At 34.3% G+C, this 26,107-nt stretch overlaps 1 protein-coding gene across 1 annotated transcript; it reads right to left on the bottom strand.

The window, feature by feature from the left end:
• Positions 1-461: 461 nt before the first annotated feature.
• LOC133181859 (uncharacterized) lies at positions 462-1,648 on the bottom strand. Its single transcript, XM_061316499.1, has one exon. It carries the CDS (start codon positions 1,646-1,648, stop codon positions 665-667), a length of 984 nt encoding a protein of 327 aa, XP_061172483.1. The 3' UTR covers positions 462-664.
• Between the last annotated feature and the right edge of the window lie 24,459 nt (positions 1,649-26,107).

The following is a 26,107-nucleotide window of genomic DNA, read 5'->3' as shown; positions in this document are numbered from 1 at the left end:
CATGAACTTCCAAAATGACCTGACCCCAAACAACGATAACACAACTTTGACTGACGAACAAAATTCCACTTTTGAGACACATCAAGTTTCTTAAACTGCTCACATGACCAGATACCATGTTGTCCTTGACAGATCTTACACACTTTTGATAAGTTCTTAGTGTTTCCAAAGAATGCTCTTTGATGTATACGATTACCGACACACTTTTTTCCATCCAAATTATTGTTTGAATCCACTTGTAAATCATACACAGTTTCATTTGCAACAGTTCGGAATTCAGATTCCTGGATAATCCACTCTCTTAGAGTCTCCACTGACTCAGTCTTTTGCTTTTCGTACACCCATCTGTGATATGTAGATAACATTGTCTCTGGAATTTTCTTTTGTATTTTGACATACAAAGAACCATTTTTAAGTTCGTCTGTCCTTCCTGCCTCCTTGAGGTTGACACATCCAGTATGTCTGCAAATTTCACGAGATCCTTCGAATTCCCAGCCCGAATTGGTCGAAACAAGTCTAACTGTTCGAGGTGACGCATAACTTGTCGTCTCTGGCCTCCAAACTTTCGGTCAAGGCGATCCTTTGCTGCTTCATAAGCAAATGCAGAGTGTCCAAGGTTTTCTACAGCCTTCAGAGCCTCACCAGATAGATATTGTCTCAGCTGTTATAATTTATACTCTGGAGTTGCTGGAGCTTTGTCTATGCATGCAGCAAAGGCTGCTTTCCAACTTTCATATGTACGTTTGTCACCCGAAAATACAGGCACTGACACTCTTTTCAACTGTTTGCACATGTCAATACCAATTGTAGGCTGATTTATGGAATTGTTACTAGTTTGTTTCCCAGTTGAAAATGGCGTATATACATTTTTATCATTATCCATATCTACATTGATGATACTATCTGTTTCCTGATTGGCAGTGTCATGGTAACCAACACTCTCTTCCTCTTGCATCCTCTGCACTTCATTTTCCGCTTGCTCGAGTTCTTTGTATCCTTCTTGAATGGTTTCGTTTAATTGTTCTAATTGTTCTCGCTTTGCTTTACATTCTTCCTCTAAAACTCTTTCAGCTTCTTCAACCTTCTGCACCTCCTTCCGAATTGTGTCCGCTCTTTTCCAAGCTTGGATTTCCTCTTCATTTAAGAGGTTTGAGCTGCCTCGTAGAGACACCGTGTTAATGCTTGATGCCTCACTTCGCCGTGCATCTAAATAGTCATGTACTCTTTCTTGACAATTTTCGAATGATTCTTCTATAAACTCAATTTCTTGATTTGTTTTTATTAAGTTTTTTGTGTCACTTGCCTTTTTGTATTCTGCAGAGAGCGACAGTAAATAATTCATGACAGGTTCCTGTAAATCAATCAACTTTTGCCTCGCTGTACGAAGTTCTCTGCGACTAGGTAAACCTCGATCCAATAAATTTAATAAATGGTGTTTAGCTCGAGTGAACTGTGACTTAGCTTTTGTCTTCTCACGTTTTATATCGTCCAGGTCTGGCTTTCCCTCCGATGCTTCAGCGACGTCTCGAGTCAACTCTACTTTCGTTTTCTCCCGTTTCATTTCTTCGAAGTTTGTTTTTTCGTCATTCTCCTTGAATTGTGCTCCTGAGGTTTCCGAAACGTTTTCTTCTTCTTGTTTGTTTGCCATAACCACGCTCTGCTACCATTTGTTGGCGATAAATAACGAATATTCTGTTTTGCACTTTAATGTCCGAACATCAACAACATGTGCACATAACGAATACACATGGGTTTTTTTTACACCCCGAACCCGAGCCCAAAAACAATGATAATATCAATTAATCTCCAGAACAAGTTGTGTGTTTGGGGAGGGGGGTACAGTTGGTTTGTCTTATAGTACATTGTATGTTCGTTATTATATGGAAAAATTCTAATTGTTTTAAATATCCATTCCATTAATTTACTTTTTTTTTATTAATATGCACGATCATACCATTTGTATAATGAATTGGTGATTCAAAAAAGTTGTGTGTGCTTTTGTAATTATAATGAACAGTGGTTCGGTTGCGAATTTGATCGCGAAAATACCGCGAATATAACTTATTTTTTAAATGCTGATACTGATGCTAGCTGGATGCTTATGCTTCTTTAAATAAGCATAAGCATCCAGCTAGCATCAGTATCAGCATTTAAAAAATAACATTCCCAGGATCAGCATCATCAAGCAAAGGATAGAACTAGGATAGCTAGAACTGACCTACTTAAAAATCAGTATTGACTTTACTAGCATCTGAAAATCAGTTTTGTTTTAAGTAGAAAATCAAAAACAGAGAGAGAAAACTGGTTTAATAATTCAAAATGTTTATATATAATGAAATTAAATGATAGAATGAGAAAAAAAGTGTTAAAATTTTATTGCTTTATACTGCAATGCTGAAATTCAATTAACTACTTCCGGTATCATATAATGCTACTACCGGTAGCATTGACCTAATTTTTAAAACAGCAAAATAGTAGCAGGATAGGGATAATTAGCATTGAATCAGCAAGCAAAGAAAACATTCAAATTAGAAAGCAAAGGATAAAAAAAAATCTACATAGTTGCTGTAATAAAATTAGTTCACTGCACTGTATACGTCAAACTGAATGCCATAGCAACTTTTTTCCTTCCTGTGTGGAAGTTTTGTTTTTCATAACTTCTAATTCATAGTAATTACAAATACAGAATACAAAAACAGGTTGGCTTATAAATGGGTACAATTTTGACGAATGGAATTCCATTACTTTGCTGGAAGACCTGTGTTCAAATGAGTACAATTTTTGACCATCATATAGTAAAAACAAGAGACCCAAGGGCCTTAACGGTCACTTGAGTATAATACAGCAATTTAAAGGAGCCATAGAAGTATTAAATAAACTGATAGATGAAGCTTTGTTGTCCCAAAGCAAGAGAAATAGGATGATCAGGATCAGCAAAATAATCAGTCTAGTACTCAGTAGCAACTCATAAAGTAAGTTCTTCTAGCCCCCATTTATCACTATCATCATGCTGACTATAACAACAGTGCTTTTATATAATTAGTACTTTCTGTAATCCCTTATAATTACCTCTCACATTGGCCTCTCTTAGTCTTTGAAGAACTTGAAGAACATTTAATAAATATAAGATCTCCCATGATTTGTAGTTGGATATGATTTTTATCCAACGAGTTGTGTTTTTTTTTTATCCCCGAGCCTTGGCGAGGGGATAAAAAAAACACAACGAGTTGGATAAAAGTCATACTAGTATCCAACTACAAATCATGGGAGATTCTTTTTATCCCATGTTTAATACTTCACAACCAATGTTTTACACTGTTTTATATAGGACTCCACTTTATTTTACTTCATCACGCTAACGCAAAAATCATTGTGACGTCACAATTGCACTTAACTGTGGGATATAAAAAATATCCAATGCGTCATATCCACGGGATAAAGGAGTAAACATGGGATGAGATAAGTTATTTTTGTCTCATTTTATTTGTCTATTATTTACAAATGTACCTCATCATTAAACTATAAAAGTACTTCTTGTATTATACAATAAAAATTATTGCATATTTCTCTTATGCTATTAACCTTTCTGATACATTATTAACAGTGGTTATTTATCAAAGGTGAATGGCAAAGGGAATAACTTCTCTCAGTAGAATACAAATTAATGGCGCCCTGACCAGCATCAGAACATTTGACCAAATGGTCGAGAATTTAAAAAAAAGGTAAAAATATCCTTGCTTATTAAATTTTTTACTCTGCTTGCCTCCAAGATGCCCAGGAGCAGAGGAAATTTTCTAAGAAATAATGCCTTTTCACTATAGATTCAACACAGCCCCACCCTAACACCAGAACCCATCACCCAGGGTCATGAAATGCAAAAATTTGGAAGATTTACCCTCGTTCATCATAATTATGCTGTTAATTGAAGATTTTCAAAGTATTAAAGAATTAACACATTTTCACTTTATTATCAGTAGATATCCCCTCCCCCTCCTCGAAACACCAGAACCTCTGACTCTGGAACCACAAGTTTTAAAAATTTTGGAATAAGTACCCTTGCTCACCATAACTATGTACTTTGTTTATCTGCTTAATACACAGGAGCAGACAAGATTATGTAATGGAATTAATGCCTAATGACTAAAACAAGGAAAGAAGAATAAACTATTCAATACCGGTAAATTATGAAACTAGGTGAGAAACCAAACATGTTTTCTTCGAATGAGTTTTTATACAAAGAAGGGAGGTTTAGTCCTATAGTACATGGCATAGTAATAACAACCAGGTGCAATCTCTGGGAAAAGGGGTAAACGGATAATCTGAAAACTCCTCCAATCCCAAATGGGTGGTATGTTCACTTCCAATCCCAAATGGGTGGTATGTTTACTTCCAATCCCAAATGGGATGGTATGTTCACTTCCAGTCCCAAATGGGTGGAATGTTCATAGTTTGGGATTTTCAGTACTGGCCCTCAACAACAGGTCACCGATTTGACAGTTATACTTATATTGCTAGGTTGGTGTGTACTGGATATTCCCTCGGACCCTTGGGTTAATGCAATGCAGCCACTTTCTTCCATTATCCCTTTTTGAAATTGTTTAATTGATATATTGTGTGATGTGTTTGGCTACCTGATTCCATAAACAAGTAAAACAAATTTGGTGTTGTGACTGTTGTTATGGTAACAGGTTTAAACTGATGAGGTACATGTAGGCCTACAGTAGTTTATGGTGTCAAATGTGTTGACTTTGAATGTTCAATTAATTAGTAATTTGTTTAATATTTTTTGTATCAAATTAGTAATTTGATATAACAAATTAGTAATTTGTTATTGAAAGTTAAAATTTATAATAACACATTTATCATTTTATTATAACAAATCATCAATATGTTATAACAAATTAGTACTTTGATAAAATCAATTATTAATGAGTTCTTTGGTATTACAAATTGGTTCTTTAATATAAGAAAAATTAGCAATTTGCTAAAACAAATAAGTTCTTTGTTTAAACAGATTAGTATTTTTTTAAATAAAAAATTAATAATGTTTCATAACAAACTATTAATTTGTTATAGCAAAATACCTTAAATAAGAAATTATCAATTTGTTTTAATAAATATTATTACTGATATTTTTTTGAAAAATGTTAGAAATTTAAATGAATTTATTGATGTCAGCATTGGAAAAGAGAATTTTATATTTATTAGATAAGCAAACTGCTATCGATTAGGTTTAATTGTTATCGGAATTCAGATTTAAGCGAGTCAGTGTACATTGATTAAATGTCTCTGTTAGATAATTTAAAAGAATAATTGCATCCCTAGGATTATAAAGAAGACAAATTAATCTAATATACTGAATGCTGGATCCTTCACATTGAGAGAAAATCGAAGATCAGGGCCCGTTTCAGAAAACCATCTCACGACCGAGATAATTCGTCAAATTAAATTAAAAAGAAAGTATAGGTCCTAAATGTCGAATTCGATTTCACTAATTTAGTTCGTCTAAGAATTTTTTTTTATAAAACGAATTAAATTCGTTTAAACAAATTTTGAAATTTGTTTGAAAGAATGAAATCTGCTATAACAAATTTTCGAATTCGTTATAACAAAATTTACAAATTTGTTATTACAGATTAACGGCATAACGAATTCAAAAACTTGTTATAACGAATCAAATTCGTTTTAACAAATTCAACAATTCGTTATATCGAATTAAAAAAATATTTTGAATTGGCTTTTGTAAAGGAGAACATTTATTTTCAATACTATTAATTTAGCCTGATATGATATCTAAAACCTTAACTTCATTTAAAAAAAATGTAACAAAAAAACACTCACACCCCAACTTGTGTTCTAGAAGACAAAGCATGCTCTTGATGCGTTAATCGTAAAATCTAAGAATACTTAAGTACTTACCAAAAATATGAAATATCCATAATGAAAATGTCCAAAGTTTCATATTAGGTGTTATGTGAGCGCATTGAATTTTTTCCAAGCGAGTTAGGTCATTAGAGGTTTTGCTAATACGATTGAGGACCGTTTTCGAAGTGGAAGTTAATAATACTGAATAAACGCCTACAAGTTCACCGTTCCGGAATGCAATTTAATGGGTTTATTAATCTATAAATATGTTTTAAAAATCATCTAATATTAATATTTATTCGTTGTTCAAAGAAATTCACCCAACCGAGGATAACTATTTGCGGATAACTGCCTCTCAGTCTTTAGCTAAGCTCATAAATGACTTATATATCGCCATGAATAATGTGAAATAAAAAGAATTTTTTCTCGGGTTATGATAACCAAGGGGAGAAATATGGCAGTGGTGAATATTGCTAAATAAGAATGATATAATTGTTGTTGGAACGTTTCTGAATTGGTAGTTACTAGTTGGATTAACACATAGAGGTTCAGATTTGTTCCGGAATGGCTTGCATAAAAAAGAAGCGTTTCCTTCAAATGGGTAATGTTAAAGGAAGCGAAAAATATATGGCATAGCTGACTTTTGAGGGTAAAAACATATTATAAAAGTAATAATTTCTCCAAATTGCAATGTATTACAGATACATGATAAAATACATGGACCATACATATCATGATATAATAATATTGATGATAGACCCGAGAGAACCGACAACCCCCAATATAAACGCTAACATATTCACAAGCTTACTGTTGTGCCCCTTCAATAAAAGCTTTAGGTGACCTCTTTTTAAAAATTTTTTAGGTCACCTGCATGGCTCATTCAGGTGACCAATTGCTATCTCTTTTTGTCTGTCGCAGGTCGTCGTTCGGCGTGAGTTAACATTTGAACATTTTCAGTTTCCTCTCTGGAATCGCTGAACCATTTACAACCAATTTCAGCAGACAGAATGCATCTTTGGTCGAAGGGGAACAAAAATTGAAAATGTCATGGCCTGCAACCCTGTGGCCTGAGGGGTAGGGCTAAAATTTTAAAATCAAAATTTATGCAACCTTTAAAAGTCTTCTTCTTTATTCCTGGACAACAAGCAGTCAAACTGTTCGAAAAATAGTAATAAGCATTAAGCCCTCTACAAAAATTGTCAAATTCAGGCCCCAGGATAGGTGGTTCTGATGCCAGGGTTGTGCTCTGTAGATCATATAGTGAAAATGCATTAATTCTTTGAAAAATCTTCTTGTCTAGCCGCTCCTAGATATTAAGCAAACCAAATTCATAGTTATGATGAACAAGGGGCCTCTTTCAAAATTGTGAATTTCATAATTCATGAGTCAGGGGTTATGGTGTTAGGAATGGGCTCTATACATTATATGGTGAAAATGCAATGATTCGTTGAAAAATCTTCTTTTCTGCTCTTGGGTATTTAACAGATGAATTAAGTGCTAGTTATGATGAGCAATGCATATGGTCTTTCTTCCAATTGCAAAATTGTGGCAAAGGGTTCCCAGACTCTGCTCTGGGGTATTTAACAGATAAATTAAATACCTCAGAGCAGAGAATAAGATGGTTATGATGAGTAAGGGTGCCTTTTCCAAAATAGTGAAAATTGTGATCCTAGTGTTAAGGTGCTATTGATTATACACAGTGATATAGTGAAAATGCATAATTTATTTGAAAAACTTATTTGGTAAAGCAACATTATGGTTGGGATATTGGAAACATGTAATTCACACATTAATTTCTTTTGATCTTGTAATTATTTCTAACTTCAGTAAAAAAAAAAAGGTAACTGATCTATTGAAGAAGATGAATGGTGTATGAATAAAGGTTGACCGTTGGGAATGGAAAACACTGCAAACACCGCCAACTCAACACCCTTCCCTTTCGGGACACCACATTGTAAAATTATTTGTTTGCTGTTTTAGGTCAATACGAATGATTACTATTAAGTTACCCGAGGAATACAATATTCACCAAGCCCAAAGATTAAGGTTCCTTGTTAAGGTTCATCGACCTTCTGATAAGAGAGATAACTCCCAATGGGATAAATGTTTTTTATTTCTTAATAAAAGTGTCAAGTAAAAAGACAATTTATATCAAATCTTGCCCCGTAGTATATGCTGAATGTGTACATTTCAATTACTCATTATAATCTTTTTCGAAACTCATTAGCGTTTAAGCAAAATTTTAAATGCATGTACAGAGAGACGATGAACCTTAAAGAAACTTTGTAATCCTTGTTTGATCTTAATTAACTTCTGCTGAAGTTCTCGCCGAATGCAGTGAGAAAGGCGAAATTTCACTAGACAACAAATAAACATATCCAATTGTATCATTTTGGAAGTTCCCGATCTATTTATGATCCAATACAGAAAAAAATCAAATATTATATTCACCTGGAAGGTCTGCTGTAGGTTAATATTATACAGTAATTAAGATCAATACGATTATTTAACTAAGGAGTACTTCAAGGTTTGCTAAATCGTCGTATTGACCCCCCCCCCCCTCCAAAATGCTTGATTGCATGAATCAATATTAATCAACCATTGTTGTCCCACCCGACCCTAGAGGCCATGATATGAACAAACTTGAATCTACATTATGTCTGGAAGCTATTAAGTTTCATCTTTTCTGGCCGAGTCTTGAGGGGAGCAGATCTAGATCTGACCACTCTGACAAAACCGGTCCCTTCACATATCCGTAACAAAACAACCTCAACAGTGTGGAAACCCGTTATAACAAAATTTTAATAAAATTTACTCTAAATTAAAACAATCAACTTCTTCACAGATCGTTTATGATGTTATGTTCGGAATTGTTCGGACGACTTGGATATTTGCTTGGACCACTCAGCGAATCATGTAATTGTTCAAACAGATTCGATGTTTCTTCTAAGGACAAAACTTTTTTCTGATAAAGAACATACAGAAAATCAAAGTTGGTACATGAAAAAAGCCCTTGGATGAAGTGCATGTTGGGGACATAAATGAATATCGGATCAAGTTTTTTAATGACTCTATGCCTTTGCGGTTTCTGGAGTTTCATGGAATATTTACTTGCAGTTAAGGTTAAAATTGCTTGCTTCTCAGCTTTTGTTTGCCATTACGTTGGATAGTTCCACTAAATAAATGCTTATTCTTTTGTTTTTAATAAAAATGTACCAAAAGTCTCTAAACATCACGTATTTCTTCTCATACATATTGTAAGATATTTCTGCTATATGTCCGAAATTAACATGTATGTACACTGTTAAAATCATTGACCTAAAACTAAAAAAAAAAACAAAAAAACACGCAATCAGAGGCAACTTGATTAACATTATAAACAACTATCTCTCTGTGAAATATATGAGCAAAATTAAAAATAAATACATCTTTAAAACAATGAGAGGATTTTTTTCAAATTATTATGGAAGTATTTCAACAAAGTTTAGATTGAAGTCGATTAATGTTTTCAATATATAATAATAAAAAAAAATATTAGAAAGATTTAATGAGACCAACATATCTTCGCTGTATTTTTAATTTATCTCAGGTGAGCATTTTGGCCCACGGGTCTCTAATTTTATAATTTTTTATCTTTTTAAGAAAAAGAAAAAATACATACCTAATAAAATCTACTGGGGTCGATTTTCTTCACTTAGGGTATGCAGATGTTAAGGGTGATGCCACATTTTAGACAGGTAAAAGATCAAATAAAGACCAAAAGTTATTATTTTCAACGGCGAAAAATTACTCCTGGGTCAGAGAGAGAGAGAGAGATAGTCAGAGAGAGAGGGAGAGAGAGAGAGAGAGAGAGAGAGAGAGAGAGATTTAATGTAAGAAGGACAACTCTAAGGCGATCTATATTACATTTTTTTATTGCATTACCGCAAATCTTTAAATTCACAAACTGTCGTTTATTGCACACAAAGCAGATCATACAAGGAAATTGAATCTTAACTGTAACATTCTGCCTTTTCGACATTCCCATCATGGACCACGGGAATAGCAACAAATTTCACCTATATTCTGTAAGTATCATAAATTATACAGACCTATGAAGATACCCATTTCTTTCCTCACCTGTATATAGAACATTGCAATTGCATAATAGTTTGAGGTCTGTCACCCTGGGACATTAGGAGCTATCTTGGAACCAAAAAAATTGCCTTCTAAAATTATCCTACCCACGGTCTCCTTTGACATCTCTTTTGATGAAATCATCCACTTATGTTTCCGCATTCCTCTAACAATACGTTTAAGTCGGGGATGTTTAGATAGTATCGTAACACTTTAGGGTAAATTATCTGCACTGAATTGGAAGATGTACCTGCAGTACTGTAGCTCTCTGGTTGAGAAAATTCGGACAGACAAACCAGAGAGCTACAGATCCAAACATTGTAAAACCATTCGATTTACGGCGCCACTTTTTTTCAGGTATTTTTTTTTTGTATTATATGCATTCCTCCGCCAAAAGCATGGTATTCTTTGAGTAACCATACATTTTGCTCCTTACCTATGTTATTTTATTTCCCTTTCAATTGTTCCAAATAGCCCTATATGGCCTTTGAATGGTAGTTTTAAAAATTTGCATTCCGACGTCCATGTTGGAAACATACTAAAATAACACGTCCGAGTTTAATATCCATTTTTTTTTTTACATTATGTCTTCTTTTATAGACGAAGGATTTATATTTAGTAGAAGCTATTTGACCCTATCCTCTCCTTCCCATCCCCCACCCCACAAAAATTATTCAGATTTCCTGGGCATGTGTGTGTTATTTTTCAGGCGTAATTTTGCATTGCCTCAACATGGACGTTGGAATGCGTGTTTTTAAAACTGACACATCGGTATGTTTGTACCAGTTGGAGGGTAACTAAAGTATCAAGAATAAGAGTAAAATATATGGTTCAGGCTGAACACAACTCGTAAATAAGCATAAGCCATATCAGATTTCCTATATCCGATATCCGTACTGAGGTATACCCTTCGCATTCATTACACCTGAATGCTTTCTGTTCATGGGTAACTGTGTGAAATGGACGACACATGTTCGTGTTTGTTATTTTACATTATACCTTTGCTTACATTTTATTGCAGTTTTTCTTTAAATCCATTCATTACTTTCAAATAAAAGCAGAATAAACAACAACACACTATTCATTCAGACATAGAAACGACACGCAGAACCTTTATTATATTGTACAAAGTACATATAACATGTCAAATATGAAAATCCATAATTCTATACATGCACATTACACAGATACATTGAATATATAATATAAATGAAATTCAAACTTTTATTGTGCTCTACGTGTCGTCCTAAACTGGTAGTTAAACACTTCAGGTTATTCTTCAGAAGCATAAGTCGGTTTTGAATATTTTTAATATTCCCAACAATCAAAATGAATTTGAATTACCAAAACTATACTGGATTCCAAAACTCCATAATAATCCTTACAAACAAATATACATAGCGGGTTCCAGTAAATGTTAAACCAAGCCTCTTTCTTTAATTCTCGCTAAAATATTTACAACAGTGAAGAAGAAACTTCAGGAGAACTGTACAACGGTATATTCGAGAAGTGGTGTAAATCAGATGTGGGTATACTTAAAAAAATTCAAGGAACCTTTAAAACATTTGAAAACACAAAATTTTAACAAAATCAATAACATCAAAACGTACGACCTTTCAACACTTCATACAACCATTTAAATAATCGTAAATATCTCGTAAATACCTTGTCATTGGTCATTTGCAAAATTATTTCGTTAAAAACATTCTGATTGTACACACAAGTACTTTGAAGTTAATATTACATGTATAAAGATGCTTGAGTTTCTGATTGACAATATATATGTAGTTTTTGGAGATCAGGTCTTTCAACAATCTGTTGGAATTCCCATGGGTACCAATTGCGCCCCCTTATTTGCAGACCTATTTTTGTATTCATATAAAGCACAATTTATTTAAGAAACTTCTACATGAGAAGAAGAAACAATATCGACGAGTATTATCAATAAACAATAGTTACTTCCATTCATATGTCGACTCGATATACATGTATCCCGGTGATCTTGAAATAAAAGATACCTCAGAGTCTGACGGACCTACCTAACACCAAAGATTTATGATAAACGTAATGACTTCAATTTTTCACTATCAACTTCCCTTACTTATGTAGCAATAAACCCTTGTCACCTGCATATAGGGTTTTGTCTCCCAGTTGATTCGGTGCGCAAGAGCATGCTCTACGTATGAGCAATTTCTAAATCGAGGCAAGCTATTGACAAACAAGTTGATGAAACAAGATATAACAGTCTCGTTTGAAGTCATCATTTGGCAAGTTTTATGGTCGATACAATAACCTTGTCAGCAAATACACCTATCATTAAGTCAAATGCTGACTGACGTTTTTCATACTAATTGTTAGGCCATTATTTACACACTGAATTGTCTGCGGATTTTTCCGTTTCTTCTCGATCATGACAAGGAGCACACGGCGGGTGTGACCGGTCGCAGGAGAAGCTCACTCCTCCATGGACCTGATCCCACCTCTAATTTTTTTGGAAGGTCTGTGTTTTCTCTGCTCCCGATTTGTATTGTTTAAATTGACTTTGAGCTTGACAACTGTTCGTTATCTCCATATTTCATTCACCTCTTATACGAGGGTTGTTTGATATGTAATGTGTATTGTACGATATCACAAAAGCATTCAACTCAAATAGTGAAATGCGGTACGCTAATTTAGTTAGACATCTAAGGCACTGACTGATGGCTGAGCCAAGGTTTTGTCGGAACTTGTAAGCTACCAGATAAGACCTTTATTTTTAAAGTTTTGGAAAAAGTTATAAAGTGGCGTGAGGCTAAATCTGGAAAGTATGTGGGTGTTTCAAGACGGTAACCTTCTCCGACTTCAAAAATTGCTTCACAAGCTCAGATGTATGGGATTATGCATTATCATGAAGTAGACGAACATTCCTAAATCCTGACACAGGGCGTCGATTATGATGATACATGTATTTCTTTAGCTTTCTAGTATAACATCTCGGTAATACCGACCTGTAACACTTTTGCTCTTCGGCACCAGAATTTGTACGGCTATACCATCATATGAGAAGAATATGCAATAAATAACCTTCTTTGTGCTTATGGTTCTTTTGACAACTACAGACCTTCTACGTACCGTGTTAAGTTAGCCGTATTTTGTGTCCAGTTTCTCGTACTCGTTCTAAATAGTGAACCCATTTTTCGTCATAATGTTTACAAATTGTTTTTGATAGAACTTGGGAAACACTTTGAGCAATTACTAAGCGGTTTGTACTCGCACCTGCTTCTGGTCATCTGTCGACATATGCGGTGTCCATCTGGCAGAAATCTTTCGTACTTTCAAATTACGCTTCAAAATGAAATGCAACCGCGATAGCAATATGTCAACAGCTTTGGCAATATCACGAATCGTGTATCTGCCATCAATTTCAATTATTTCCCTGACTTTTTGAGACATTTGCCTTGCCTGTTACAGTCACAGGTTGGTCAGATTTTGCTGCATCTTTGACGGACTCTGTCCTAGTCAGAAAGAGATAGGTTCACTTTATGCATAAAATGGCCCTGTCCTTATATCAATTAATTGACTTTCACCCTCTGTCCCATTTTATATATCAAAATAAAGTAGAAACTTAGTGCTTTCATTTCCTATAACAAAATTTCTTTTTGAGAATCCAGGTATTAGAAAACAGGCTTTGAGAAAATGCAATGTTCTTGAATTTTGCAGAAAACATGCGTATTTGATTACCTTCAGCAAAGAATTAAAATATGAGCACAGCCCACGATCCAAAAATTTAAAAACATTTTGTGATCTTTGGAAACAGATCTTTCATAATGTAAGTGCATATTTTGGATCAGAGGTTGTGCTCTATATGAAATATTGAAAAAATATCTCAACTTTTGGCCATTTTTAAGGGAATTTACAGGATATGGGAAAAATGACGCATTTTATGACGTCATTAATGCATTGACTAGAGAGAAAATTACGTCATGTTCAAAAGATACACGGTCAGCAAGGGTCCAAATTATAAATACTGCATTTTCAACCAAAACTGAGCAGTTTCGATTTTTCAGAAATTCTCAGGGCCAAAAAAGACCCTAAATGGCTCTTGCTCTTTCTTTCTCCACCCAACTTTCTCATAAGATACCTTATCAGACTCATAAAATTCCCCCAATTTAGATGAAAACTGAAATACCAAGACTGAGTGAGTGGCTTATATAGGGCCTCAGCTATAACGCAGGATAAGAGAAATATGGCGGGAAAATTCCTTTTACGAATCGTGTTAAGCTTTAATTAACGTATACCATGCTTTAAGTGGGGAACGTAGATAATACAGGAAATAATCGAAGCGAGCGATAAAAAAAGAGAAACCGTACATCGAAGGATTGTACAATGTCTGGATCTATAGCTCTCTGGATTGTCTGCCCGAATTTTCTCAACCAGAGAGCTACAGTACTGCAGCTGAGGCCACAATAGAGTTAAAAGTTTTTTGTATGTTTATTTCAAGTCGAAATGTTATAAAATTGATGGTGAAAAGGAAGACATATAATTTAAAATTTTAATTTTTTAATGCTAGACATGTATTCAATAGAGCAAAATTTATTATGCGATATACTCATTTCTACAAAAGCATAGCTTTTTAATATATGATCTAGAGGTATGTGATAGTAAATCTTAACACTCTGAAGATATAGTTGACTATTAAGTGATCCAGGGTATGACTCAGGATTTGCATGAACAAACGATCAGGGGATCAATGTAAGAAGGTCGTTCAAAAATATAATGCAAATGGATATAAAAATATATCACACCCTTTAATTGAATTATATCAATATTCCTTCACGGTATTCTCCATTTTCTTTAAAACATGTCTCAAGTTTTTTTTTGTCCAGGACGAAAAGAAACAAGAACCGTATTTACGTATAAATGAACAACAAACAAAGAAACGGTGAAATACACAACGATCTACCAAGTTTGCTGAAAATAGAAAAAGGTTCGGCACCAACAATATTATGTTAATCAGTAAATAAATGTTTTCCATTTATGAGCTAAAACAAAACGTGGAAAAGTCATTAAATATACTTGCATGGAATGTAGAGTATTTTTTAGTTTTTAATCAAAAAAGCGGTGCCAAATCATATATCATAAATCATATATCGTCTGTTGGATGAAATATGAAGATAACGAACAGTATTCAATCTCGAAAGTCCAATGAAACGATACCAATTTGGAGCAGAGCAAACACGGACCTCAAAATTTAGAGGTGGAATCAGGTGCCATAGAGGAGTGAGCATCCCCTGCCGACCGGTCACACCCGCCGTGTGCTTCTTGTCATGATCCCCCCCCCCGGGAAAAATCCGTATACAGTTCTGTGTATAAATAATGGCCTAACAATTAGTATGAAAAACGTCAGTCAGCATTTGACTCAATGATAGGTTGTATGTGCTGACATGGTCATTGTATCGACTGTAAAATTTGCGAAAAGATGACTTCAAACGAGACTTAAGAGGGCTGGGTGGTTGTGGCCATTTTCAGACTATATTGATCTCCTTTAGAAGAAGAGCTCCATATAAAGATATACAAAAATGATCAAATTTTAAAACTAAAATGTATGAAATTTTTGTTTGCCAAATTATAGTTGACAGCTTAAGATATCATATCTAAAAAATTAAGTTATATCTGATGGTTAATTTGTTGACCCCCCAGCCTCCTTAAAATACATTTTTGCTTTGAAAGATATAGATATGTCCACTTGTCATACAGAGAAACCCCCCCCCCCCCAATAATGCATTAGCTATTAGTTGAATAACTGACACAAGTTGATAAATGATTACAGCAAAGTACATGGATGTATGTAACAGATTTCTTGTGAGAATATAAATAATATTCATGGGCACAAGTCTTCGATATCTGTATCTTTTTTTATCTCTTGTCCTCTTTTCTTCTCGGATGTTCCACTGAGTCCATCATCCTAGGATAAAATACAAAAATTCTCAGGACTACAAAGATATATTATCAACAAAACCTAACACAGACACACAGACGGATTTTTGCATTTTTCTGCACTCACTCCTCCCTCCATCACTCCATCTCTTTTCCATCACATCTTGTAGCGGTTGGAAACTCATCTATTGCGTTTTATTAACGCTCTGATGAAATATTTTAACTCAAATTCATCTTTGAGCCGAAAAGTTCTAGTTCACGAGGTATAAACGTAAAGAAATATATCAATGTTACAATAAATGCATAATTTTAAATAAATATACCTCTTTGTTTTGATGCATACATTTACATGTACGAGGGGCATTTCAAAAGTTCTGGCAACTGGTGTGCGGTAAATTAATGAGCGTCATTATCATAAATTAAATTACATCAATCCCTCAAAATAGTCTCCGTTGACCTGGACACACTTTTTCAGTCTTGAAATCCACGTGGAAAATGCTGCCTTATAGTCCTCTTTCGGTATATGCTTCATACACTGGAATACGGCACTTCCGACTGCATGACGACTTTCAAATCGCCGTCCTCGGAGGGCTTCTTTGATAACGGCATTCAACCAAAAATCGCATGGAGCTAGGTCAGGACTGTAGGGTGGATTTGGTAAAACGGCAATACCATTTTCCTTTAAATATTTGGTTACTACCTCTGATCTATGGGCAGGTGCGTTTTCATGGAGGAGCTTTATTCCTCTAGTACTGGTTGTTGGTCGGGTCGTTTTATAGTGCTCTACAACCTGAGACAAGACATTCTCTGCATAAAATTGACCAGTAACACTGCTGTGTTCTGGAACCGGAACTTGAGCAACAGGGCCTTTAGAAAAAAAAATAAGGCGTACATTACTCTTCGGACAGACCGGTTTCTGCGTGCAATTTGAGGCCTTGTATCATTTTCACCGATCCAAACTTTATTATTGAGCTTAGTTTCCGGTTAAAAAAAATATATCCATGTTTCATCACCAGTTACAATCTCATTTATTCGCCTTTGGTCACAATCTTCATAAATTGTTAGTAACTGTGAAGCCATTTCTACCCGGATGCGCTTTTGCTCTTCCGAGAGAAGACGCGGCACCCATCTAGCACAGACTTTCCTAAGCTTTAAGTTTTCCTTTAAAATACGAAAAACTGCTGACGAATTAATGTTAGTTAAGTCTGCTATTTCCTCAACTTTATATCTAGCATCATCAGTATTTTGAACAGCGACGATTTCTTTTTCGCCCTATGCACAAACTGGACGCCCCGAACGGGGGTCATCGTCAATTGATTTTCTACCCTCTTTAAATTGAACTACCCATCTTGCTATTGCTCGATATGAAAGAGCATGCTCTCTATATACTACATCTAAATCGTCTTTTATTTCTGTTGCCGTAAAGCCAAGCAATGAGCGAATTTTGCAATACGCTCTTTGCTCAACAAAAAAATTGTTCTCCTTATCAGTCATTTTTACGCCCGGTATACAGAGTATACCTAATTATGACGTCATTTTAGCAGACATATACGTCATTTTGAATGTAAAATGACGTCACTACTAATGCATATTTGCCTTAGCTTTATAGTGGTATTAGAGTCATTTTAATCCGTAACGTAGTTAAAATTTTATATACCAGTTGCCAGAACTTTTGAAATGCCCCTCGTATTTTAAATTTAAAATTTTAAAACAACTGAGATCTACAAAATTTTGTTGATTCTTCTTTAGCTAAATCGAATTGCTGTTATGGATAAGACATCAATATAGTATGAACAAGACACTGATTGATTTATCTACCAGTGAAGTACTGAAACAGATGCTGTGACAAAATGCAACAATTTATCTAAGCGAATTATCAGAATTAAGGGTAAGATACATCTAAGTATATTTTCCTGAATATTTTTACGTAATTAAAATTACCTACTAGTTGCTCCTGTTTGTCTAAATACTGATAGACACACAGTGTGTTGCAGAGGTTTGATCCGATCCAGAGAAGGTTGTTTCTCTCGTCATAACTCAGGCTGTACGGTTCGATTATGTTCTCTTCATTCCTCAGTAGATATGACAGAAAGTGGCCATCTTTGTCGATTATGTGTACTGATTTGGTCTTCATATCACAGACAAGGATGTTCGACAGCGTGTCTGTGCAGTTTCCAAATGGCGAAATCCGTGGTCTTGAAGGTCCTGTGTATGTAAAGCGAAGCGTACCATCACGGTCAGTTACCACCACACGGCGCCAATCAGACACGATGATATCCCCATTATGGTTTTCTGAAAGATATCCAGGATACCTGTACAACATCTCGCCATTGTTGTCGTACTGGATCGTCTGGACCTGTTGTCCATCGCTGTTGTATCGAGTTATCTTTCCTTTGGATTGACTTTCATCGATAGGAGATATATGTGTCCCGACTAGTATATCTCCACTTGATGGGGAACAGAGGACAGAAAGTGGTCCCCATGATTTTTCTAGTGATATCAATGTATTTCTGCTTTGCTGGTCGTTACTCAATTTATTGATATGGAAGTCCTTATCTATATAAAAGAGTGTCCCATCATTCGCTATCGTGTGTACTTGAAAGCTTTGTTGTGATATATCTTTCAAGTGGTAAGAAATAGCACCTTTTGTGTCTGTTAAGATGAGGTTATAGGCATCGCTGATCCAGAGTTGGTCTTGTGTCACCAGTAAAAAGTAACGACCCTCTTTTACACCTCCCACTTCCAAAGATGTCTTCAATATAGGATGAGGCATAAGTTTCAAGGGCTGATCATTCTTTGCACCGCCTATTCCAGTCCTTGTGTAAATTGGTACAGCATTGCGTTTAGTTTCATGGTCTGTAATGTGTTTCTCCCGACAAAGAACGCAAAAGTCATGTTTACACGTTTTGCAGTGGTATTCCGGTTTCTCTCGGCATTTTGAGCACTTTGATGCTTTCAACTTTGTGGCACAGTCTTCATCCATGATATTGTTTTAATATTTTATCTTAATTTTTAACTAATTTCCAAGTAACTGAAAATAAAATTCCAGTTTTATTGTTAAGAGTTTGTAAGGCAAATTTAAAAAATTAAAGAATTTTTAAAAAAAATAACATCTATGTACATACATATTGTTCATATCAACTTAAGATTGATTTGGATCAGAATTAAAAGCATTAAAGACATAATATGATTGATAACTTAAATATTCTACATGAAGTGCAGATTCAAATTCGAATTACTAGTATTAAGACTTTCTATTGCTTGAATAATGAGTACTTTGAAATGCACAAATGCTTAAACGTGATGCTTTTTATGTAGATGTATAATGTAGGCACTATGCAAAATCGGAAATAAGATTCTATACATCGAGATGACAGCAGTGCTGACTTTTAATCACTTGTGAATAGGCTTTTCTGAAATATAAACCTCACAACTCATGTCGATAATATAGGTCATATGCAGTGTCCTAATTATCATTACTAATATGAATCCTAAGATGCATTGTCTATGCAAGATTTTGAAATTTAGATCACTTGCAGCATCAGAAATCTAATTCAACATCTTTAACCCATTTCATGACAGAATAATTTAATTCTGGTTATAACGTGGTATTTGATTGGATAAAAAAAATTTACTTTATATCGTATAAATTGGGTTGCCTACGTCACAATGACTTGCGTCAAAAACTTATCGATCCGCCTGACGTTACATTTAAATTTTGTACAATTTAAAGTCATTTTTTAAGAACAATCATCTTTTAAATTATAAAGAATGAAATTAATAGCTACCCAATTTATACGGTATAAAGTGGGTTGGAACAGTTTACGCTTTTTGATAAACGCGGTTTATAAAGCGTAAACTGCCGCAACCCACTTTATACCGTATAAATTGGATATGTACATTTTTAAATTCTATTAAATTCATTCCTTAAATGAAATTCTTAAAAACTCAAAATGTGTCAAACCTCCATTTAAAAAATATCCTAGCTAGTGAGACTTAAAAATCCTGGAACTGAGATTAGAATTCTGGAAAAAGATTACATCTACATGGGTCTTGATGGACTCTATGCAAAAAGATTTGCTTTTACTGCCACTTAATTTCGAGCATTTTACCTAAAAATACATCAATGACTTGAATGACTATGATCAAATTTGATCTTGATTGTATTACACTGGCATTGACTGATAAATAAATCCTTCTTCAGTCTTACGGCAAAGGTAACATTGAGGAAGGATTTAATGATAAGGATTTACATCGGGTTGGTAATAGTCAAAGCATTTGAAAAGTAAGATATACGGGCCATTTGTTTTAAAGAATAATATTTCTGTTGCTACATGCGTTTCAAACGATTTCACTAAACTGTCCTTGAAATATTTTACTTATTTTGTGTTGATCTCAAACTCCGCGTCCGCGGAAAAAAAAAATAATTGAAATTATATTAAAAGAGTTGTTACCCAAAGTGATTGTTCAAAATCTGTTATGTACCGGTCAGGGATCTTACAATTTAGGAACACAATAGCTGAATACGGACAAGTTAAATAGACAAAAATACGGCAAATAAGCATTGTTTTTATTACTTAACACAAGAGATACAAGTTTTGAAAAATCTTTATTTTGCTTTTTAACAAATTTGATGCAAAGCACATCACAATTTTATTTTTGTTTTTTCAAAAGACATACATCGTCTGTAGGTGACTTTTTCGTAAAAGACCTCGCTCACTTTCCGATGGACGGACTAGACACAATGGTAAAAGGGACCTCTACTTGTATGTCTTGTTACAAGCAGATGGCAAAAAGGGATTTTATAACTATGGAAAAAATTATGTTATTTTCATTATATACTCACCAGGCCAGTTTTCCCGAACACTTTAATTCACAAATTTGAGAATGAATTTATATACTTCTTATCTACGACCTCCAGCAAGATTTTCTAAAAATTACGAAATTTAACCAAGAGGGTTTAGAAACACACCTTGAATATTGATTTCATTGTGCACTATCGATTTAATAATGGTTTTTGTTACGTAATCTCAGCACGTACCTTTTGAAAAAATATCTCCCTTAAACTCAGGACAATCTCCAACCATCTTCGCAAGCCAAGGGTTGCTCCATGCAAACCCCTTGGCAGATTACTCCACTAAAACTGAGGATGATACGTTGTTTCTTCCAAGACCATTGGAACCAATGAAAAAACTGTTTTTATGTCGCATTATAAAATTGTCATGCCATTTATAAAAGTGTTACAGTATTAGACTTATTAACTTATTTAATAAATCTATAATGCATTTCATATGTTTTTAAATTGTAAATATGAATGCAGTATTAAATCTTTAAAGGTCACCCAAGTAGAACAGGCAGTACCTGTACTTAATTATTATTGCCTTGGGTTATGAAGGTTCTGGTCTAGGGTCTTTGGTTTGAAGTATTCACTGTTTTCATTGGTTTGAACTTTGTAAGGTTGTGTTATATTGGTTCAGTATTTTTCCCTCCAAAAAGTTGTTGTTTGTTATGGTCATTCTTTGTCCAGTTTTTGTCCAGAGAGGGTTGTATTTACTAAGTTTTGTATTTACAACTTTTTAAAATTGACAGAGACAATACTTTTCTCTATTAAGGTAAGATAACATTTATATAATAATTTTAATATGATTTCTAATATTTGATTTAACTGTAAAATCTGTAATTTTGCCAAAGTTAATTCCATAGTACTAACACAGTCAGAATCTGATTTGAGAGACAGTATTTAAGGAGTAACTGTTTTATTGAAAGTATTTATTATTTTATATATGTCTACTAGATATCTTTATGATGATAGGTTTACTTATGTAAAATATGATAATTTGTAGTTTTATGACCTGGACATACATGTACTGTGAGCCAAATCAGCTGGGGCCTGTTTCACAAAGGTTTCCTAAGATATGTTGTAAGACATAACTTAAGATATGCCTAAGTTATAACTTAGGAAGTTCCTAAGATTTGTCACATCTGTTTCACGAAACAATCTTATCTTGAATTTATCCCAAGACATTTCTTAAGTTGTGTTATGGACTAATGAAATAACTTCTCCACTCTGTCTACATTCTTAGCTTCTTAGCATACTGTTAGGAGGATGTCAGTATGAGTAAAAATCTTTTGTTTGAGTCGTTTTTTTTTTCAAGTAAAAAAAAAAGCTTGAAAGGGGAGGGTCGGGAGGTTAGGGGTTACCCTCCACTTTCAAAGGACTTGGACAGAAGTATGGTTTAACCTTAATAAGTTTCCTACTTAAAGTAAGCACCAACACATCCTCACACACACAGAGTGACACGCATATACCCCCCTCCCAGTCACATGACGTATATATTTTTAGCTCACCTCGACGAAGTCGAGATGAGCTTATGCTATACCCTCGGCGTCGGAGTTAGCGTCGGCGTCCCGGTTAAAGTTTTAGGAGCAAGTTTCATTCCCAAGTAACTATTAGCTCTACCTGGATCAAACTTGCATGGATGATGCATCTAGGGATGGACACTACCACACTTGCTTCAGATGCTGGATCTGAGCTAGATTTTCCACATGTGAGACCAGGTTTAGATTTTGGAGCAGTCCTGTTCCCAAGTAATTATAAGCCCTACCTGGACCAAACTTTCATGGATGATGCATCTAGGGATGGACACTAACCAACCTGCTTCGGATGCTGGATCTGACCTAGATTTTCTACATGAGTGAATTTTAGCCATATTTTAACCAAATTAGCATGGTTGGTGTATCTAGGGATGGACACTACCAGACTTGCTTTGGATTCTGAATCTGACCTACATTATCCAGATGAGTGACCAGGGTAATTTTTTTTTTTGGTGTAGCTATATAATATTATGGCCTGTTATGATTAAACTTGCATAGATGTTGCATCTAAGGATGAAAACTTCCAGACTTGCTTTGGATGTTGGAACTGACCAAAATTTTCTTGATTACTAAACAGGTTTTTTGAGCAGGTCTATTTCCAAGTAACTACAAGTCCTACTTAAACCAAACTTGCAAGGATATTGATCTTGGGATGTTCCCTAACTAGAAAAAATATGATGTGAAATTTGCCTTACTTATAGATAACATTCGTCGAGGTGAGCTTCGTAATCTTTGATTACCTATGTTTTAAACTAATATTTGTGCTATTATATGTTTGCTTTTTATTTTGCTCTGTATAAGGTATCGGAGGTTTGCAATTGTTTATTTCCCCCTACTATATATTTTTCTACTAGTATCGTTTCAATTAGGAAATGGAATAAATTTAGAACAATAATTGCTTCGAAGGGAAAGCAATCTAACAGAGGCCTTATTTTCTTTTTATTTCTTCGCGAATGAGTACTCAACGTTAGTTGTCCGTGTTACCGTGTAATTTTAAATAAGAATTTTTCGACAGATATAAAAATTCCAAATTCGCGACTGTGGAAATATGACAACACTAACAGAAAAAAAAGTTGAAAAAAGGAAATATATATATTATAATCTTTATGCATAATTATACCGTGACAAATCAGCCCCAAAATGGATAGGGGGACCTCATATTCTGTAACACAACAAACATTTGTTCAGGGTTGAATAGAAGTGGATTCATTAAGCGGAAACAGAGGAAAAATGGCCCAAGTCTTGCACTTTAACGCCTCATTCCTCCCATGGGAGCTTAGATAGAAGTAATTTTTGGAGAAACAGCTATATCAGGAGCTGAAGAGAACAAATTTGTTCCCTTATCAAATATAATCTTTCAAATACTATAAATCGATTCAAATACTAGTAATATTATTAGATTTAAAAACATATAATAATGGTTCAATTTATATGCAAAGTCTTCCAACACAGACAATAGTGTATATAGCGTGGATTTTTTTTTTGTTTACAAAATCGTGCTCTTTAAATGATGGGGAGTTAATCCAACATGTGTACCGTCTATTTTGTAGTAACATTGGGAAATCCACGAATTCGTGAGAAATCAAACATTCTTTAAGTATAATGTATTTGTAGTTCCAACTTCACCAAAGGACATTTTTATTTACCTTTGATTAATATTGACAAGTGATAAAGACACATCTCTGACAGTTCTTAAAATCTCTTTCTTAGCTATTACATACAAAGTAAAGCAGGTATATATAACCTGAAGGGATCACATTCATTCATATACCAGTAGTCCTTTGGATTTTTTCTCTCCCTGAACACACACAGTATCTCTCTGTTAATCCAACATGCGTATCGTCTATTTTGTAGTAACATTGGGAAATCCACGAATTCGTGAGAAATCAAACACTCTTTAAGTATAATGTATTTGTAGTTCCAACTTCACCAAAGGACATTTTTATTTACCTTTGATTAATTTTGACGAGTGATAAAGACACATCTCTGACAGTTCTTAAAATCTCTTTCTTAGCTATTACATACAAAGTAAAGCAGGTATATATAACCTGAAGGGATCACAATCATTCATATACTAGTAGTCCTTTGGATTTTTTCTCTCCCTGAACACACACAGTATCTCTCTGTAAGAATCCTTGTTCATGTATCTACAGCCGCCATATTTAGTTTCTTCCTAAGTTATTGATTTACTTGTCTTAAAGTTACGACACAACTTAGGAATATCCTAAGATAAGACGAGGTTAGTGAAACGGATAAGTAATGAACTTAGAAAAAAGTTCTTTCCTAAGATACAACTTAGTCCTAAGTTAGCTTTGTGAAACGGGCCCCAGATTTATAATAAGACACCGTTACAAAAGCAACAGACGAACAATCATCTATATAAATGTCATACTACTTCGTGTTCTTTTAAACACGTAAACATTATATTCTCATTTCCTGTCTATTTTCATCCGTTGATAAGTCTTTATCTCCTGTAGTTCTTTATTCTTTACTTTCGTGTACATCTTTCGTTTCTGGTTTGCAGTGGAGACCGAACTACAATTTGAAAACTGTTACCTGATTGACTTGAATCCAGAGTTAAAATTCAGTGCATCTAGAAGATGTCGATTATTTCGGCAACAGTTTTAGTGGTGCAATCTGCCAAGGGTTTGTGATAAGCGAAAAATATTTAATTGGGACAAATTTATTAAACTATACTCTCCTTAATCATTTTTACATAAGTTATGTTATCTCCATTTCTACGTATATGTCTTTTAAAAAATCAATGGTGAACATATAACATGGAACTAGAATAATATTTTAAAGAGACTTCACAAGCTTATTGTTCAGATATTTGAGGTATTTTGTCAAGGTTGCCACAATTAGGGCATACAATAGCTAACATATAGACAAACACAGACAAACAGCAGATCAGAAGACGATAGACACATTTTTACTATTCAACAAAATAAAGCCTTCAAAAGACTTAAGTTTTAATGTTATTTTTGTTTAATTTGATGCTTAGTTTATCACAAGCACTATTTTGATTAAAACACCAAGACCGCCCAGAGAGACTAATAAATGGACGGACAAAGTGACCTCTGTTTGTATGTCATATTAACCATTTGATGCAAAAAAGCATTGTATAGCTTTGAATAATTCATTTATTAATATAATGTACTCACCTGTCCAGATTCTTAAATACTGTAATTTGCAAAATGAAAATATGTTTCTTGAAACAGAAAATATCAGAGACTGTTAGAAAAGCACCTTGAATGGTGGGGATTGATTGCATAGCAAACTATCGGATTTTAAAGGTTTTTTTGTCTGGTAACTTAAAAATGTTATCGGCTATCTCCCTTACACTCAAGACACTCTAACAAAATAATCCCTCGTGATGAAGAAGAAAACTTTCAACTTTTGAGAAACTGCCTATTGGAAATTAATTTTAATAAGTTTTACAAGAGATATTAATGTTTACTTGAGAAATCATTTTCTCGGGCTATGACCAACTTGGCCCTGTCTAGAACTAGCACTATGGACCCATGTGACACGATCTTTACAATTTGGTGGAAGGTTTGTTCTTCTTCATCACATTGCTTTAAGCCTGTTTCATTGAAGCATAACGAAATGTTACTAGGTTTTTTCGATACATGACCAAATAAGCTCCACCACCGGGACATAAATTTCACATACTGAATAAAAGATCATAGCATATTTTCATTATGCATACTCTTTGCTTTCTAAATGCCAGTGAAAAAGAAAAAGCCTACAAACAATAGAAATCTGTGAAAAGGGCATAAAACACAGACCCCTGGAAAGGATGTATTCACAATTTCAAAAGAATTGACCC

Source organism: Saccostrea echinata, unplaced genomic scaffold (assembly GCF_033153115.1).
Source record: "Saccostrea echinata isolate AGI-Se365-2 ecotype Australia unplaced genomic scaffold, CSIRO_AGI_Sech_v1 ptg000001l, whole genome shotgun sequence".
NCBI lineage: Eukaryota > Metazoa > Mollusca > Bivalvia > Ostreida > Ostreidae > Saccostrea > Saccostrea echinata.
Note: the sequence above shows the minus strand (reverse complement) of the source record. Positions and strands in the feature narration are given on the sequence as shown.